Source organism: Lactuca serriola, chromosome 6 (assembly GCF_051521515.1).
Source record: "Lactuca serriola cultivar US96UC23 chromosome 6, Lser_US96UC23_V15, whole genome shotgun sequence".
Classification (NCBI taxonomy): domain Eukaryota; kingdom Viridiplantae; phylum Streptophyta; class Magnoliopsida; order Asterales; family Asteraceae; genus Lactuca; species Lactuca serriola.
This window is the reverse complement of record NC_136413.1, coordinates 165,196,478-165,214,641: the sequence shown is the minus strand read 5'-3', so window position 1 is coordinate 165,214,641 and position 18,164 is coordinate 165,196,478. Positions and strand designations below refer to the sequence as shown.

The window sequence follows — 18,164 nt, the reverse complement described above, 5'->3', positions numbered from 1 at the left end:
GTATGGACATGAATAAGCTTTATCATTATTATTATTATTATTATTATTATTATTATTATTATTATTATTATTATTATGAGAATGGCAAGAGATTTTATTTTTTCTAATAATATCCAACTTAAAGTTTTCTATAGCTAAAGATTAAAAAATAATAATAATAAAACAAAAACTTCAATTATAGAAATGGTGTAAATACTTTGTATATAGTAAAGAAGGAAAAATAAAAAGAAAGATGACAATTGAATGGTGTTGATATATGGGGTAATAACTTAAAATGGTAATATACTTTTTTGATTTGTATATATTTAGTCATATAATTTTTTTTGTCCATATCTACTCATTCAACTTGTTTAACTTAACACATTCAATCCTTATGATCGGCTATTCCAAGTAAACCGGAAAAAAAGGACTTAATAGGGTAATATATTTTTCACTTTGTACACATTTAATCCTTAATATTTTTTTTTTTTGCACATTTAGTCATTAATATTTTCCTTGTTGCAAAATAAGTCATTATTGTTTTTGTATTCATTCAATACTTATGATCGGTTTCTTTAGGTTTTTCTTACAACATCCAACGTGAGAAAATCATTGATGAGATGTTCGGGGATGTTCATGCTTATGGTTACCGCGTCCTCAACTATTTGGTTGCTTAGGTCTTATGCTTTTAATGTCGTAAATTCTTCATATGATCTTGGATTTTACTAATCTTTATATCCACGCATTAGTATTTGTTGTGTTTTGAACACCGTAACTTCTTCATACAATCTCAGATCCTAACGATTTTTATATCCACACGTTTGTATTTGAGTCTACTACAACTTTCATTTGGATTACTCTCGTTAAAAAGTAATATATTTTTACTTACGTCTTTATATATATGCATTCTTTATGAATATATGTATAAACATTTTTTTTATAAAATTTTAAGTAAAAATATATTACTTTTTAACAGGAGTAATCTAAGCTGTTTGATTGCTTAGGTTTTGAGGTTTGCCAAGGTATTGTGTTATGAACATCATAACTTCTTCGTACGATTTGAGATTTTAAGGATCTTTATATCCACATGTTTGTATTTAAGTCTACTACAATTTTCGTTTAGATTACTCCCGTTAAGAAGTAATATATTTTTACTTACGATCTTTATATACATGCATTCTTTATGAATGTATGTTTGAACACTTTACTTATAAAATTGTAAGTAAAAAAATATTACTTTTTAACGGGAGTAATTTAAATGAAAATTGTAGTAGACTCAAATATGAACGTGTGGATATAAAGGTTGTTAAAATCTTAGATCGTATGAACAAGTTACGACATTTAAAACATAAGACCTAGGCACCAAGTAATCAAGACCGCGATGACCATAACCATGAACAACCCCAAACACTTCATTAATGATTACTCTATGTAGGATGATGTGAGAAAAAACTAAAGAAATCATTCATAAGTATTAAATGTGTACAAAAATAACAAAGACTTATTTTGCAACAAACAAAATATTAAGGACTAAATGTGTACAAAGTGATAAATATATATTACTCTAATAAGTCATTTTTTCCGGTTTATTTTGAGTAGCCAGTCATAAGGACTGAATGTATACAGTTAAACAAGTTGTACGAGAAAATATGAAAAAAAAAAAAAAAAAAAAAAAACCTTAGGGACTAAATATATATAAATTAAAGAAAAAACATCATAAATGGTCCATATGGTTATCCAAAATCTGAAGTTTAGTCCCCATGGTTTAACAACCTCATAGATGGTCTCTGTGTTTTCAAAACTTTTAACGATTGGTCCTTATTGCTAACTCAGTTAACTTTTTTATGTTGATTGAAGGGCATTTTCGTCATTTCACACCACACGGACCATTTATGATGTTTTCAGTTATTTTTTTAAAAAAAAGGAAAAACTAAATATAATTATTTAATATATAAAATATCTCTCTCTCTCTCTCTCTCACACACACACACACACACTCTCTCTGTCTCTCGTTTTCTTGATGAGAGGAAACTGGTGTTCGTGATGTAAATCAACCACGCATATGATTTGTCCTACTCACTATCTTGTTTCAGATGAAAGATCACCACGAAAGCATCAAATCAGCTCAAATGTTTTACATGTCCCTGTGACCCAAGAAAAACCTATATAACAAAATCATTAAAAAAAGGCTCAACTATTCTAGTATCTATACTCAAACTCATATACCCTCACCCAGATAACGAAATCAACATAGACAAAGAATCCGAGCTCTAATCTAAACTCAACGTCTCAACATATTTCGATTTCATCTTCTCCAACAAGCAAACCTCCATTCCTTGACCTTTAGATTCATCTCCTTCATTATCTATCTCCGCTCTTAACGCCTTCACAATTTGTCTCATCGCAGGTCGTAGTTTTGCATCTAGATGTGCACTCTCTTCTTCTTGTACTTCACCTCCAAAGAACCACCACCACCCGCTTCTTCTATAATTTTCTGACAAGATGGTGGATTCAGACGGTGCAAGGTGGGTCGTTCACTTTGCTTTGATATCTTTCATGTTCTTTCCAAAAACCAGAATTTGATTGAAACCCTCGTCTTCTTCCATCGCACACCAAGAAAGATAAGATCTTGCAGGAATGCCAAAAATTCCACTTGGGATTTACTGAAACTGCCAAGAATAAACTTCCTCTTCACCTTCAACTCCAAAAAACTTGTGTCCTCTCCTCGCCTGCTACCTTTTCTTTCTATCAGATGCTTAAAGTTAGCACGATTCCAATTGAAGCAATTCAAGACTATAATGCTTTCACATCTATACAGAAATTTGGGATGAACACCCACATACAAATCAATTTCTAGAAAAAAAAAAAAACATACACATACACACAGTGAAAACAATGAAAACCTAGGTGACATCGGATGTAGAAATCGACTAAATCGGACATAGAAATCGACCAACCAGATCAATCTTGATAGAAACTTAACTTTTTCAGTTTCCTCAAAAAGATCACCATGATTCGAGCTCTTTATGTCTTCATTTTCGTCACCAGTGACGATGAACCAAAAGAAAGGGGTCTTGATATAGAAAGAGGGTATATAAGAGGGAGATGGAGAGAGAGAGAGAGCTATTTAGAAAGGGGTCCCTCGTGCACATGCCAGAAAGCATGTTTAGTCCCTATTTCCAAAATTTAACTCGTGCAGTCCCTCGTTGTTATTTATCTTGCATGGTTAGTCCCTATGCACGTTAACTGTTAACTCCTTCCGTTTAAGCTACCCACGTGCCTTGCACGCAGGGGCATTTTCGTCTTTTCAGGGTTTTTATACATGAACCAGTATGGCGCGACTTCGATAACCGATCATTTCTGATTTCATCCTCCGTCGACCCTTAGCATTGCACGAGAAAACCCTAGTTTTCTACGATGGTGAACTGGAGGATTAGGCAAGAATGGGAGGAATACGACCTCCAAAGCTCATACGGTAAAATTTTCTACATTTTCATTTGATCATCCATTATACGTTCCTAAAACGTAATTTTTTTTTGGGTTCGCAGCTGACAATCCAAGTATGTTCTCGATACGATTGAACTATGGTGGAGTTTTTACGAAGTTTCCAGGCCGCAAATACATAAAGGGGAAGATGAAATATATTGATGGCATTGATAGTGACTTGTTCTCGGTGCATGATATGGACGAGATAATGGAATTGCTTGATTGTGTGGAACCAGGTAAAAGTATTTATTATCATTTCAAACGACCAACCTGGGATTTAGATTTTGGGTTGTATGCTTTGGGTTGTGACGAAGATATAAACCACTTTAGGTCATACGTGTATGAACACAAGGTGATAAAAGTGTATACAGAGTTTTGGGAAACCAAGCTCCATACGTATCAAATGTCCCCAAACCCTGCAAAGATAAAGATACACGAAATTCCTGAGTCCCTTTGTCGTAAAAGCTTGTTATTGACATGGTCAAATTCAGGGGATTGTCCTAGTGAAGAAGCCCCTGTTTTTGAGAATGTAGAAACTATGGACGAACCCCCTAGTACATTACTTGAAACAACCTTGGAACAACCCCTTGTTACATTGAGTGAAACAGTTGAGTCAACCCCTGCCTATATACCAAGAATTGATAGCCCTTTGACTGAACCAATGATAGGAAGCACATGTCCTAATGTTGATGGTTTGGGTGATACATTTGAATGGTGTGAACCTTTTGGTGGGACTCCTATGGAACAAGATGAACCAAATAGTGAAAAAGCAGGTGAAGACAGTCAAGCTAGTAAAGACAGTCATGATAGTGATGACACTGAAGATAGTGAATACAGTCAAGATAGCGATTACATAGTTGATGAAGATAATTTGTTAGATGATCCAGAGGTTGATATGAAGAACTTTCACCTCAACATTGACAAAGAGGTGGAGTGGGTTGGAAGTTTTCCTGATGATCGAGATGAAGCAGTAGAAGGTGATGAAGAATTAGAGGTTATAAACACTGAAGAATTTGTATCTGCATCTTCATCAGATGAGGGTGAAGCTAATAAAAAAAGGAAGAAGATAAGAGATTTACGAAGAGCACATAAGAATGAAGCAGTTGCTGTCAAAGATCCATTTTACATCCACCAGACTTTTAGCACAGCCAAGGAAGTTAAACAACAAATTTATCTTCATTCCATACAGAGTAGAAGGGAGTTAGACTTCGTCAAGAATGACAAAAATAGGATTAGAGTGGTTTGCAAAGGGACAATACCAAACCTTGGGATATTAGAAACAGGTGGGACCAGCAAAAGTAATGACAAAGTGGGACCAAGTCAAAAGAAAAAGAAAGTGAAAGATGGTTCTATTCATAAATGCCCATGGGTCCTACTAGTGAGTAAGTGGAAAAAAGACATTAACTGGACTGTTAAGACCTATGAAAAGCAACATACGTGCCTTCAAACAAGGAAAATTAGGGCATGTAACTACAAGTTTCTCTCTGAACAGATTGTTGACACAGTGGAGGCAAACCCAGAAATACCACTTAGAGCATTACATGAGATGCTTGAGAAGAAATACCAACTTGGATTGTCAGACATGAAAGTTCATAGGGCGAAAACGAAAGCCCTGGAATCAATTAGGGGAGATTTTGCTGCTCAGTACTCATGTCTAAGAGACTACTTACAGGAGGTGCAGAGTAGAAATCCAAACACCACAGTCAAACTTCAAGTGCAAAGTGAACCATGTTATGTATCTGAGACCAGGGTATTTGAACGAGTATACATTTGTCTTGGTCCACTGAAAAGTGGATTTGCAGCAGGGAAAAGAGATTTACTAGGGCTTGATGGTGCATTCATGAAGGGTCCATACCATGGTATGATCCTGACAGCAGTGGTATGTGCATAATCATATTTTAGTATTTGATTAATGTTTGACCATAGTTAATTGTTTGCTTATTACTGTGTTTGACATGATAATTCAGGGTTTAGATGGGAACAATTGCACATACCCTTTGGCATATGCAGTTGTTGAAGCAGAGAACTTTAATTCATGGACCTGGTTTTTAACTAACTTAGGAGATGATCTTGGTTTGTATGCAAACTCCAACTTCACTTTCATATCAGATAGACAGAAGGTAAATAAATTTCTCCATTCATTTTCACATGCATGTTTTACAATTCAATAAGCAACTTCACTCTTTTGATAATTTAGGGGTTATTGCATGCACTTGAGAAACTTTTCCCAGCAGCAGAGCATAGATATTGCCTAAGGCATCTTCATGAGAACATGAAACGTAAATGGAGGGGCAAGGAATTCAAGGATTGTCTTTGGAAATGTGCAACATGTACCACCATACCACAATTCAACAGTGCCATGGAAGAACTAAAGAAACTTAACAGTGAAGCATATGACTGGCTTAATTCTATTCCACCTAAGCACTGGTCCAGATCCCACTTCTCAGGTATATAATATTATGTTTATAAGTGTATAATTTTTAAATATAATCTAATACAGTTGTGTTTTATTAGGGAGGGCACATTGTGATGCTGTGTTGAATAATATGTGTGAGAGTTTGAATAACAAGATAGTGAAGGGTCGTGATAAGCCAATTATCAGTTGCTTGGAGTTTATTAGGGAGTATATCATGAGGAAAATTGTCATGGTTCAAAAAGAAATTGATAAAGCTAATGGCCCATTAACTCCTACAACCACTAAGACCCTTGAAAAAATTAAAGAAAGGGCAGCATAGTGTAGGGCAGTGTTCTGTGGCAATGGGAAGTACCAGGTTACAAGTGAAGGTACTAATCAGTATGTGGTTAATATGGACCAACAAACTTGTTCATGTAATAGGTGGGAACTGACAGGCATACCCTGCAAACATAGTATAGCAGCTATATGGGATATAAGGCTCAACAATGAAAATGTTGGAATACCTGAGACATGGGTACACCCAACTTATTGGCTCAAGACATGGAAAGAAATGTATGTATTCAAAGTTGAACCTATTAATGGGAGGTTATTGTGGGAAAAAAGCACATGTCCTACCAAGTTGATACCACCAAAGTATCGTGTCCCTATTGGCAGACCAAAAAAAAAGAGAAGAAGATCTGCAACAGAAGATGATGGAGTGTCCACAAAATGGAAATATGTAACATGCACAAAATGTGGAAATGTGGGCCATAATGGAAGGACCTGCAAGGGACAATCACAGACTGGGAATGGAACAGGAGAAGGTGCACCAGGGAATACAACAGGAGAAGGTGCAGCAGGTAGCAGTGGTGGTGTACAAAATGGAGTTGGGAACAAAGGAAAAAGCCCCATGCTTTGAGAATTTGTAGTTTGGTATCATGATCATGAAGGATAACTATGTTTTTGTTAGGCATTTATTGCCATATTACTTTGTTGTTATGTGTTGTATTTTGATACTTTGTTGCTGTGTAGGATAACTATTTGTATGCCATAAGACTATGTTGTTATTTTGGATGTCCCTTTATGTTAATGGTCAATGGTTATCTTGGATATTTTAGAGTTTTTGTCCTTTTTAATTGTTATATTGGATGCTAGTATTGAATGGTATATTGCATATGTTGCAAATACCACATTTTCATTAAATTTGAACACCAACTGATAACACCACATTATGATTACACAATATATTGCAACTAAAATTGAAATTTTTTTGTTAATACAAATAACATTACAAAGAGTCTCCATTACAATATACACATACCAAAATACTAACAACTTCATTACTTAACCTACACTTTATATATAAGGACTGAAACAAAAAAAACCCAGCTAATAACTAGGTAAAGCTTCAATTTGCGATTTTGTTCTTCAAGTTTCATCCTAAACGCCATACAATCACAGTCCTGATCATAATCATTCACCCATCCTATGAACTTGCATAATGGTCCCTGAACCAATTAAAGTAGATGAAGAATTAGGGCAAAATTAGAGAAGACGAAGAACGAAAATTAAAATCATTAACCTTACCTTTACTGTACAAGCATAATAGAGTTTCCCAGGGTTTCTTTTGCTATAAGATGTGCGAATCACTGCAGTGGCTCCACAATTGCATTTAATATCGATCATTGTTATGTATTTGGAAGAAATCGATCGAACGAGGGGAAGAGACGAACGAGGGGAAGAGACGAACGAGAGGATACAGAGGAAAAGAGGGTTGCAGTGTTCTTTATAAGATTTAAGGTGTAACGGCATTAAATATGGACACAAACCCTAAAAAGACGAAAATGCCCCTGCGTGCAAGGCACGTGGGTAGCTTAAACGGAAGGAGTTAACAGTTAACGTGCATAGGGACTAACCATGCAAGATAAATAACAACGAGGGACTGCACGAGTTAAATTTTGGAAATAGGGACTAAACATGCTTTCTGGCATGTGCACGAGGGACCAACGGTGTAATTTACCCTTACTTATATTTAGTTTTTTCTTTTTTAAAAAAAATAACTGAAAAGATCATAAATGGTCCCACAAGTGAAATGACGAAAATACCCCTCAATTAACCAATTAACAGACAAAAGTTAATGGAGTTAGTAATAAGAACTAATCGTCAAAAGTTTTAAAAACACAGGGACCATCTATGAGGTTTTTAAACCATGAAAACTAAACTTCAGATTTTGGATAACTACAGAGACCATTAGGATGTTTTTTCTAAATTAAAGGTATATTACCCTTTTAAGTGATAATCATATATATTCATTTATGACAAGTGTAATTGGTTGAACAAATTCCAAGCAAGTCCTCTTCTCATAGAATTTTGTTGTATATAGCTACAGTTCCATTCACTCTTCCCCTTCACTTTTTCGGCAACCCACACACATCCCACCATGGATGCAACCCAAGAAGAGATGAAATTCGTCGGATTACTCGGCATTTTCAGTAAATCCTTCAAAACAGTCTTCGCATGGAAGAAAATCTTCACCCAAATCACCCTCACTCTAATCCTTCCCCTCGCAATCATCTTCATCGCTCACACTGAGATCTCTTGCCGATTCTTTCACCAAATCGAAGAAGACCCCTATCAAATGTTCGTCAACGCCTACGAGTATTACCGATCCTATATCTCCCAAACCAGCCCCACCGAATTGCTCTTCTACATCCTCTTTAAAATCACCTCCATCGCTCTCGTCACACTCTTCTCTCTCCTCTCCACCGCCGCCGTCGTCTACGCCATCGCATCCGTCTACACCGGCAGCGATGTCACATACCGCAAGCTCATGAAAGTGGTTCCAAAGGTCTGGAAACGACTCACCGTCAGTTTCATCTGTATGTTCTTAACCTTCTTCGCTTACAACTTAATCTCTTCCGTCGTGTTCTTCTTATCGAGCGTCATCTTCATGGAATTCTACATTTTATTTGCTATATCCATTCCTTACATCTTCGGGTTCTTATACTTGGCCATCGTTTGGCAACTTGCTATCGTCATCTCCGTTCTAGAAAGTTGCTACGGATTGAAAGCCATGATCAAATCGATGGATCTGATGAAGGGGAAACGGAGATTGGCGTTAATGGTGTCATTTCTTTTGTATGGGTTGTTAGGAAGTGTGGTGTTTATGTATCTGGCATTGGTCGTGCTTGATGCTGCCGAGTTAGCGGTGGTGTGGCAGGCGGCGATCGGAATCTTATGCTGTGTTTTGCTTGTGATCATGTTTCTGCTAATAATAGTGATTCAAACAGTGTTATATCTAGTCTGCAAATCTCATCACAGAGAAGCCATTGATAAGGTGGGTTTATCGACTTATTTAGGTGCTTATTTGAGCAATTCACAGCCAGCTTTCATGGTGGGTGAAGATATTCAGCTTGGAGGATCACAAAATCAACCAGTTTCTCAAGTATAATCGTCTTCTTCTTCCTTGAATTTGCATATTTGCTATAAATGTTTTTAAGTTGCAGAATTCCATGTTCATCTTCTTATATAGTGGTTGGCTTTTTATTTTTTATTTTTCGGTGGCCGATAAGTTTGTTAGAATCACATGTGGGGCAAATGAATATATAATATTTTATTTTATATATGGATAGAATAATATAAAAAACTACAGAATTTTATAACTTAAGCAATGTTTAATATGGGTATAAAAGTAATTGGTTAATTGAATAAAATGAAGAAACTTTGATGAATTTGTGGTTTAAGGTGATTAGTTTTAGAACTGAAAAATTAAGATAACAATTTTTTAGTTTTTCTTTTTTGGGAAATATGTAAAAGGCTTTACGTAACTTGATTAAAGACTTTCATCAAGAATAATTACGACCAAAAGTGGAAAATATTGCAAGTTTGTTACTTTATATCAAATATTAAATTTAAAGCTGTTTAGCCTTAATTTAAAAAGGACATTGCAGAAAAGACACGATATGGTTTTTATTATTTTGTTTATTTAGTTATATAACTAAGTTTTATTGTGATTACATTAAATTTAAAGTTGTTTATTTATTAAAAACTGTTTGTTTTTTAATTTACCCAATTTAATAGGTAACACTCACTCACAACTAAAGCTTTCTGACGAGGGGTCTGAGATTTAAATAAAAATAAAATAAAACGATAGCAAATGTCTATTATTATAATTAAATAAATAAATTAAATTAAATTAAAAAAAAAAACATTAAAATTTATACAACAATAATAAATGACTTACAGATGGTGCACTGAAAATTAGTAACTCAAATTAAATTACGGGTGAGTATTATATATTAACGCGTAACTGTCAAAGTATATACTTTTAACCTTTGAAAAATACATTTTTTAATCTTAAATATGTCATCAAGATGATGTATTTATATTTTATAGTGATAGAGAAAGAGGGTAAAAAAAACAAATGTGTTAATTATTTTTTGTCACCTTTCTTATTATTGAACTTTTAGATAGTGCTTGACAAATGTCACCAAGATTAAAGAAGCATAAAATGGGCTTTCAACAGGGTATAAATAATGGGTCTTGAGCCCAATCTTTTGAAGCAGTTATAACTTATAAAGGCCGATTCCTTTCTACTAATTTTTGATTTTTTTTTAATAAAACTTATTAATTAAAAAAAAAAAGTTAGATAACGGATTTTTATACCAATCAAATAAATATTTATTTGTCTGATTGCAAACTAAAAAAGTTGATAACAAATTTTTATACAATATTATGTTATTTTCTTCTTAATTTTAACTTGTTAAAATGTATTTTGGTAATTTTTTAATAATGTTCAAAGAAGTTAACTAGAGATGGCAAAATGACTGACGTGCTCTAATAAGTTAAATGAGTTTGGACTAAAATAAGTAGTTATCTTTTTGGTGTAGTAGAAACATTTAGCTTGCTCGTAATACCTTTGTTTATGAATACTTAACTAGTTATTTGCATAATATATTTAAATAATATTTTACTTTTTTTTCCTCTCCCCACACACACACACACACATATATATATATATATATATATATATATATATATATATATATATATATATATATATATATATAGGGTGACGTTCAATAGAGAACCATAATTAACCAAGAAACCAAAGAATCAATCTTTTTTTCAACTTTTAGAACTTATTTTTTATAAAAAAAAAAAAAAAAAAAAAAAAAAAAAAAAAAAAAAAAAAAAAACTAAAAATACAGAAATTCATAACTTTTTATCCTTTTCCAATGATATAAAATTCAATTTTTTTTTACGTCAAATTCACAATGTGAATCTTTGAAAATTCACAACGTGAATCCGGATTCACATGGTAAATTCGAAAAATATTTTTCACATTCACAATATTAATATATGAATTTAGATATTTTTAGATTTTTTTTCGATAAAGAATAAAATCTACAAATTGAAAAAAAAGATTTGGTTCCTTGAAGAACCAATAATTATGATTGTCTATTGAACTTTTCATATATATATATATATATATATATATATATATATATATATATATATATATATATATATATATATATATATATATATATATATATATATATATATATATATATATATATATATCTTTGATTTCTCATTAAGAAACTGTATGCACAGAAAATACTCATTAGTTTACTTTAGACATGCCTTCATTTATTATTTTTAGATGTATTGCTTGATCTTATTGAATTATATCGTTAAGTATAAAATATAATTATATCAATAGCCTATAAATAGAAATATCAAATTCATCGTCTTAAATTGTATGTACCAAATCAGTATTGTATTTTCTTTATTTCTTTATTTTTCTTTACTTTTTTTTTTCTTTTTGCATGTCATCGGCCGTAGGTGTCACTCTAATAAACAGCTTCACATCTACTTATACACATCCAAAATGATACAATGGCCAAATGTGCCAAAATGGCGACACGCGTCCATATAATGCTTAAAAATTGCATCTAAAAACAAAAGACGGCTACAAAATCAGGTTTTTTTTCCCTTTCCGTTCTATAGTTTGTTTGAAGGGTGGAAAGTTTATCAAACAACTGAATATTCCAGAATTTAAATATGCCACCAAGTAGAATAAAAAATACCTTCTAGACAATTCTTCATAACTCCTTAAGGCAATGAGTACTGAACCAAACAAACCGATCAATATACGAAAGTAAGGATGGCATTGTGATGTTAGTATAAGTTTTTTGTTTTCTTCTTGAAATATTCTTGCATGGAAATGATTAGCAGCAAACGTGGTGGTTGAGGCTCGAGTTGGACTCGATTTCCTTAAACAAATTTGCCGTATGTTTCCAACAGAGGTTTGAGCCCAATTTGAAAAATTGGACCATAGTTGGGTCTTGGTTGATTATTTGACTTTTGAGCCTTTAGATGATGAGTTGGGTCTTGGTCTTGGACCAAGCTAGGTTAGGCGTAAAATGGTTTTTTTACCCCAAGTATGGATTTATGGTTATGCATCGAAACCCAAATGGTTAATTGAGTGTTGTTTTGATATTGACAGTTCGGAGATTTGTCAGCCAACAGATAGAGTTTTATCTGCGAGACTTTGGCAGTGTAAGATGAGTCTCCTCACCATACCAATAGGTCGAAGGCACCAAGGTCGGTCCATTATGTATTATGTGGTATGTTAGTTGATTACGTGTTATGTGGTATGCTAGTTGATTATGCGGTATGTGGTATGCTAGTTGTCTTTGTGATACTTGCATTGAAGACCACAGGGGGTTCCCGAGGCAATTGGATATAAGACCATGTCGAGGTTTCCATGAAATTTCAGGTTAAGACCATGTGGGGGTTCACATGGTACCCGGTGTAAGACCTTGGAGGGTTTCCATGGCATCTGTAGTTAAGACCATGTAGGGGTTCACACGGCACCCGGCTAAGACCATGTGAGGGTTCCCATGGCACCCAGTGTAAGACCTTGGAGGGTTTCGATGCATCCTTATATGTTTGTATGTATGGTTTATATGACAGTTAGTTAAGACCATGTGGGGGTTCCAACGACAGTGGCCTAATGTAGCTTATATGGTTGATGTGGCTTATGTAGCTTATATGGCTGATATGGTTTATATGATTATGTGGATTGTGTAGGTTATGTTAGGGGGACTCACTAAGCTTTATGCTTATAGTTTTCTTTATGGTTTCATGTATCGTTGGTTTGGAAATGAAGGGCCCAGCTTGATCGCAGCGCACACACCCGTCTTTTCCGCAATATGTGATTTTGGGATGAACTCTGATAAATGTTTTTAATTAGCAATGTTTTAGGAAAGCTTGGATTTAAAAGATATATGTGTTTTGACTATAAAAAAAAAATTACCCTTGATTTTTGGGTCGTTACAGAGTTGGACTCGATTCCCTTAAACAGATTCGTCATTTGTTCCCATGGTACAACAACCTTAAGAGTGTGTGTACTGCCGGATATTTCCGCTTGCCTGAAAGAGTCATTGGAAGCAGGTGTACAGAGAAGGAGGAAAAAGAAGAGTGTTTTCATTCGTGTGTTAAATGAGATAGTAGAGGTCTCCTTTTATAGTTGAATACGTAATGGAAATAAATCAATTCGATATTAAGGAATTGATTGTGCATAAAATGCCAATAAATGTCATTAATTACTTAATTAATGCATCCATTATAGAAGTCAAAATAATGATCAAAACTGTCCAATTTAGCAAAAATGAGGGTAGCGCTAGCCCGAGTTTTCGGAGCTACATTCGTGTCCGTAGGTCGCGCCCATGCACAAGTTCGGAGTTTTTGGTCTACGAAATCCAAGATTTGCACCCCCTACGCGCGGGTAGGAGTTGTAGTAAAACCATTGACACAAGCTTGTAAGTCTTTCGTGCTTTCAAGCTTATAAACTTTTGAAACATCCAAAAAATATGGTCCAAAATTCCATTTTGATTTATTATAAAAACCATAAATACCATTTGTCATATCACAAAAACATAGGTAATATATCTCAAATCATCATAATAAAATAATGTATCAAAATCATGTGCCAAATATCAAAGTCTAAACATCCCAAGCTAAAAGTTGTGGTGTGTGTCATGCAGTCATCCCTAGTTCTTCCCCTTGCTAGTGGAAGTACCTGAAACAAAAACAGAAAACTATAAGCACGAAGCTTAGTGAGCCTCCCCAAACTACCACATACCATACATATAATCACATAATAACATACATGGGCCTAGCCCGCTACCTCGAGCCTCGCTCAGCATTACACGAATTTGACATCAGGCCCCGCCTGGCATCAAGCGCCGTTCGGTATACAAATTTGTTTCTACCGCTATACACATAAAAACATATAATCATAATCATGCTAGTACATAACAGACAAACACAACACTATAACTGCTAGTCTCCAAGCCCCGCCTATCTTGGTCCCTGTGTAGCACCCGGTTCCTGGTACGTAAATCTTATTTGAGTATTTCCCTTCTTTTAGCCTTGGACTCGGCGAGTCATAGGTCCGACTCGCCGAGTGGATGCGGGACCCGGGACACGTTTAAGTTGGCGACTCGGCGAGTCCATATCCTGGACTCGGCGAGTCACAGCTGTTGGATGAAACCCTAAGTTTCAGGGGTTTGCACCCTATTTAAACGAATTATCCGCCCCAACCTCGCCCCCATTAACCCTCAGAGCCCTATATCTCTCTCTAGCCTTGCTTCCTTGTGAGTTTGAAGTGTTTTGTGGTGTTCTCGAAGTTTCTTTGAAGGAAAAGAAGAGGGAATCAAGAAGAGGAGAAGGAGGCCAAGCATCTCTGTGTCATTCCAACGTTTCCCCTAAGGTATAGCTCGTTTCCCCTCTGTTTTTAAGCTTATTGTCCCTTATAGCTCCATTAAAGTCCTTTTTGAGCCATTTCCAAGATTTTGCATGCTTAAGGGTTTGCAATAAGTCGATTGGCCTCTAGATCTAGGCAAGATTGAGCTCCAGGAGCTCAGATCTGTTAGCTTTATGGCCCCATGTTGCTTGTCCACCCTAGATCTACCCTTTTGAGGCATTTTGAGCCCTAAAATCCATATTGGTGAATATCTACACGTAAAGTTGGAAACTTTACGTGTGATTCGTGTCCTAGAAGTCCAGATCTGTGAATGGCATGGACTGGAATCAAGCAAATCTGTGTATTTAGTGGGTGCATGGCAACGACTCGGCGAGTTGTTCATGTGACTCGGCGAGTCTGTTCGCGAGTCTCCGAGTTTGTCCCCTTTTCGTAGTGTCGAGTGAGCAGTGAGTCATGGGGTGTGACTCAGTGAATCGGAAGCTGAACTCATCTTTGGAGGTACTCGGCGAGTCAATGCCCTGACTCGGCGAGTTCAAGGCAATCTCCTTAGACCAAGAACAGACTCGGCGAGTTGTTCATACAACTCGGCGAGTCTTAGCATAAGTGTTCATCGGATGAAGATGAACTCGACGAGTTGTTCATACAACTCGGCGAGTAGGATGAAGGACTTGAATATCAGTTTAGAAGGAGAACTCGTCGAGTCGTCGCCTAACTCGACGAGTAGAAACGGGATCCAGGACAATCGTTTGGGTAGGGACTCGGCGAGTCGGGTCAACTGAAAGTTGACTCTGTCTGTGACTTAGGGCATGATCGGGGGTAAAATGGTCATTTTACCCAAAGGACAGTTAGCAGTGTTTGATTGGGTACGTTGTGGGAATTGCAGCCGGAGGATTTCCGGAGCAGCAGCAACAGCAGTAGACAGTCAGTTCCCGATCAGATCAGCAGCTACTTCGAGGTAAGTTACCTTCCAGTAGCGGTGGGTCTACGGCCACAATGCCGGCCCACCGGTAGGAGTTGTATGTTAGATGATTGTCTTTGTGATATCATCTAGGTTTGCTACTACCTGATATGTTATATGCTGGCATGATATGTATATGTGATAGTTGTAGAGTTTGGTTGTTAGGACCGAAGGGTAGGTCAGACACCCCAGATATGTCTGACAGTACGTGATGATATGTTTGCATGTTGGCTTGTTATGTTATATGTGATAAAGGTAGTAAGAGGGGACTAGTCCCCGAGGATCGGTTGTTAGGACCGATGGGTAGTCAGCACCCCAGAATGGCTTGACACGGGTAGTCAGCACCCCAGAATGGCTTGACACGGGTAGGACGGCACCCCAGAATGGCCGTACCGGGTAGTCAGGCACCCCAGAATGGCCTGGCAGTATGTATGTTATGTGTTTGTATGGTATGTGGTACGATGGGGGAACTCACTAAGCTTTGTGCTTACGGTTTTCAGTTTTGGTTTCAGGTACCTCCTCAGCTAGGGGAAAGGAGCCGACGCGGTAGCAACATGTCACACACACTCTCTGGTTTCCGCATTTACGAGCTTCACTGAAATTTGTACTCTGATATTTTGATTGGTTGTATGATTTGGCTTTTAGACATGGTTTACGTTGTGTTATGGTTTGATCAACAATGTTTTTAGTTATTAATATTTTCTAAAGTAATGTTTTAAAACAAAATTTTTGGTCGTGAAAATTGGGTCGTTACAAGTTGGTATCAGAGCCCTGGTTTGAGGGATTCGGACACACCTTCGGGAGTGTCTGAACTCAAATCGAGGGATTAAAAGATTTTCTAAAAGAAAATGTTTTCTAAAAATTGAGAAAAGAGTTTCGAGAAAGAACAAAGTGTGTGATGTGCGCGACTGGCCGAGCTCAAGTAAGTATTCCCCAAAGTACCCATACAAGTTTATGTTATGTTTATCAACTTTTGTAGAATAGCATGCTAGAATAGGACTAAGGGTCTAGGAGTGATGCCTTATGTGCCTGCTTTATGTGTTTCAGTTGTATGAGAATTGCATGCTAGATATTGAGTAGACAATAAGTAGGATAGCCTGATTAGGTTATGCCTAATAGTATGAGTTTAGCACTTTATGCTAGCTCAGTTCCTGTAAGCAGAAAGAGTTGATTGAGGTTGTTACCCTTGTCTAAATGCTTCTTGCTTCGTGCTATGCGGAACTCTGGTTAGTGGGAGTTAGCCATTAGGCGAATGCATCACGTCACATGTGTGCAGGGTTGAATAATCTTAGAGTGTCGGGTTTGATCCTACTGCGCAGCTCTTGTTTGAGTCCAACCGTTGTAGGGACGAGTCGGGTACTCGAAGGATTATCTGATCCTCGTCACATGTGATGGTATTCGGGTAATGGCTAATTGGCATTACAAGGAGGCCTGCTGCAGCTGAGGACTGGATAGAGTGGAATCAGAGATTTCCCTAGGGCGAGCCTAGGATGAGTATAGCAGTGATCGGCAATAGTGAAAGGGATCTGGTGGAGTCGAGGCATTCCTTGAAGAAGGTACGGATAGATGTGAGAGGTAGTATGGGCCCGTACTACTGAAAGCAGAGGATCCGTACCCGAACCAAGGAAGGCCAAGATAAGATCAGGGAACTTGTAAGTAGCAGTGATCCCTCAGGAAGCATAAATATTTCTAATGTTTGTTGTGATGTATTACAGAATGGTGGTACTTCGATCGAGGCTGGTAGATGGCGGTTTAGGAGAGGGGTCAGGTTCGAGATCAGGTTCCGAGTCGGTTGATGAGGAACTACGTGAGTTCATCGCGTCAGAGATCACCAGAGGCATCCTTGAGTCGACCCCCATCCTCTTTGGGTCGATCAAGGAAGGAATCATGGAGTTGATGGAGGATCACCTTCGGGCATTCCGGAGTGATATGGCATCTAGCCAGTCGGGATCTCGCACACCGTCCTTCAAGGACTTCAGGGGCAGTGGTGCGATGGACTTCCATGGGGTGAAGGACCCCATTGCTGCCAGGCGATGGATTGCAGACATCGAGTCTGCACAATTGACTAGCTTCTGCCCCGAGGGGTCGAAGGTGAGATATGCAGCAGGGTGTTTACGGGACCGAGCCCGGGATTGGTGGGAGTCAGTGGGTGACTCGTTGGGAGCCTCAGCTATCGAGGCTATGACCTGGTCGGACTTTGTGACCAGGTTCAGGGCAAAGTTTGCGCCGGCTGTCGAGCTTCAGCAGCTGGCCAAGGAGTTTCTAGACATGAGACAGACGACGGAGACTGTGGCGGAGATCATCGCTAAGTTCCGGGAAAGGGCTTTGTTGGTTCCCCATTATGCTGGTGACGAGGAAATGAGGAGGACTCGTTATCATGATATGCTACGAGCTGACATCCGGGAGCATGTTAGCTTTTCGGCTTGCCCTACCTTGGACTCTATGATTGCTAGGGAAAGGGAGAGGGAGATAGATTTGGAGCAAATCCGGAAACGGAAATCAGAGGAGGTTCAGACAGGAGGGGCTTCGGGGAAGAAGCCCAAGGGATCAGATGGTAGGCCGAAAGG

General features: G+C 37.2%; 1 protein-coding gene across 1 annotated transcript; it reads left to right on the top strand.

The window, feature by feature from the left end:
• Positions 1-8,300: 8,300 nt before the first annotated feature.
• On the top strand, positions 8,301-9,311 carry LOC145060374 (uncharacterized). Its single transcript, XM_079008056.1, has one exon. It carries the CDS (start codon positions 8,301-8,303, stop codon positions 9,309-9,311), a length of 1,011 nt encoding a protein of 336 aa, XP_078864182.1.
• The last annotated feature ends 8,853 nt before the right edge of the window (positions 9,312-18,164 follow it).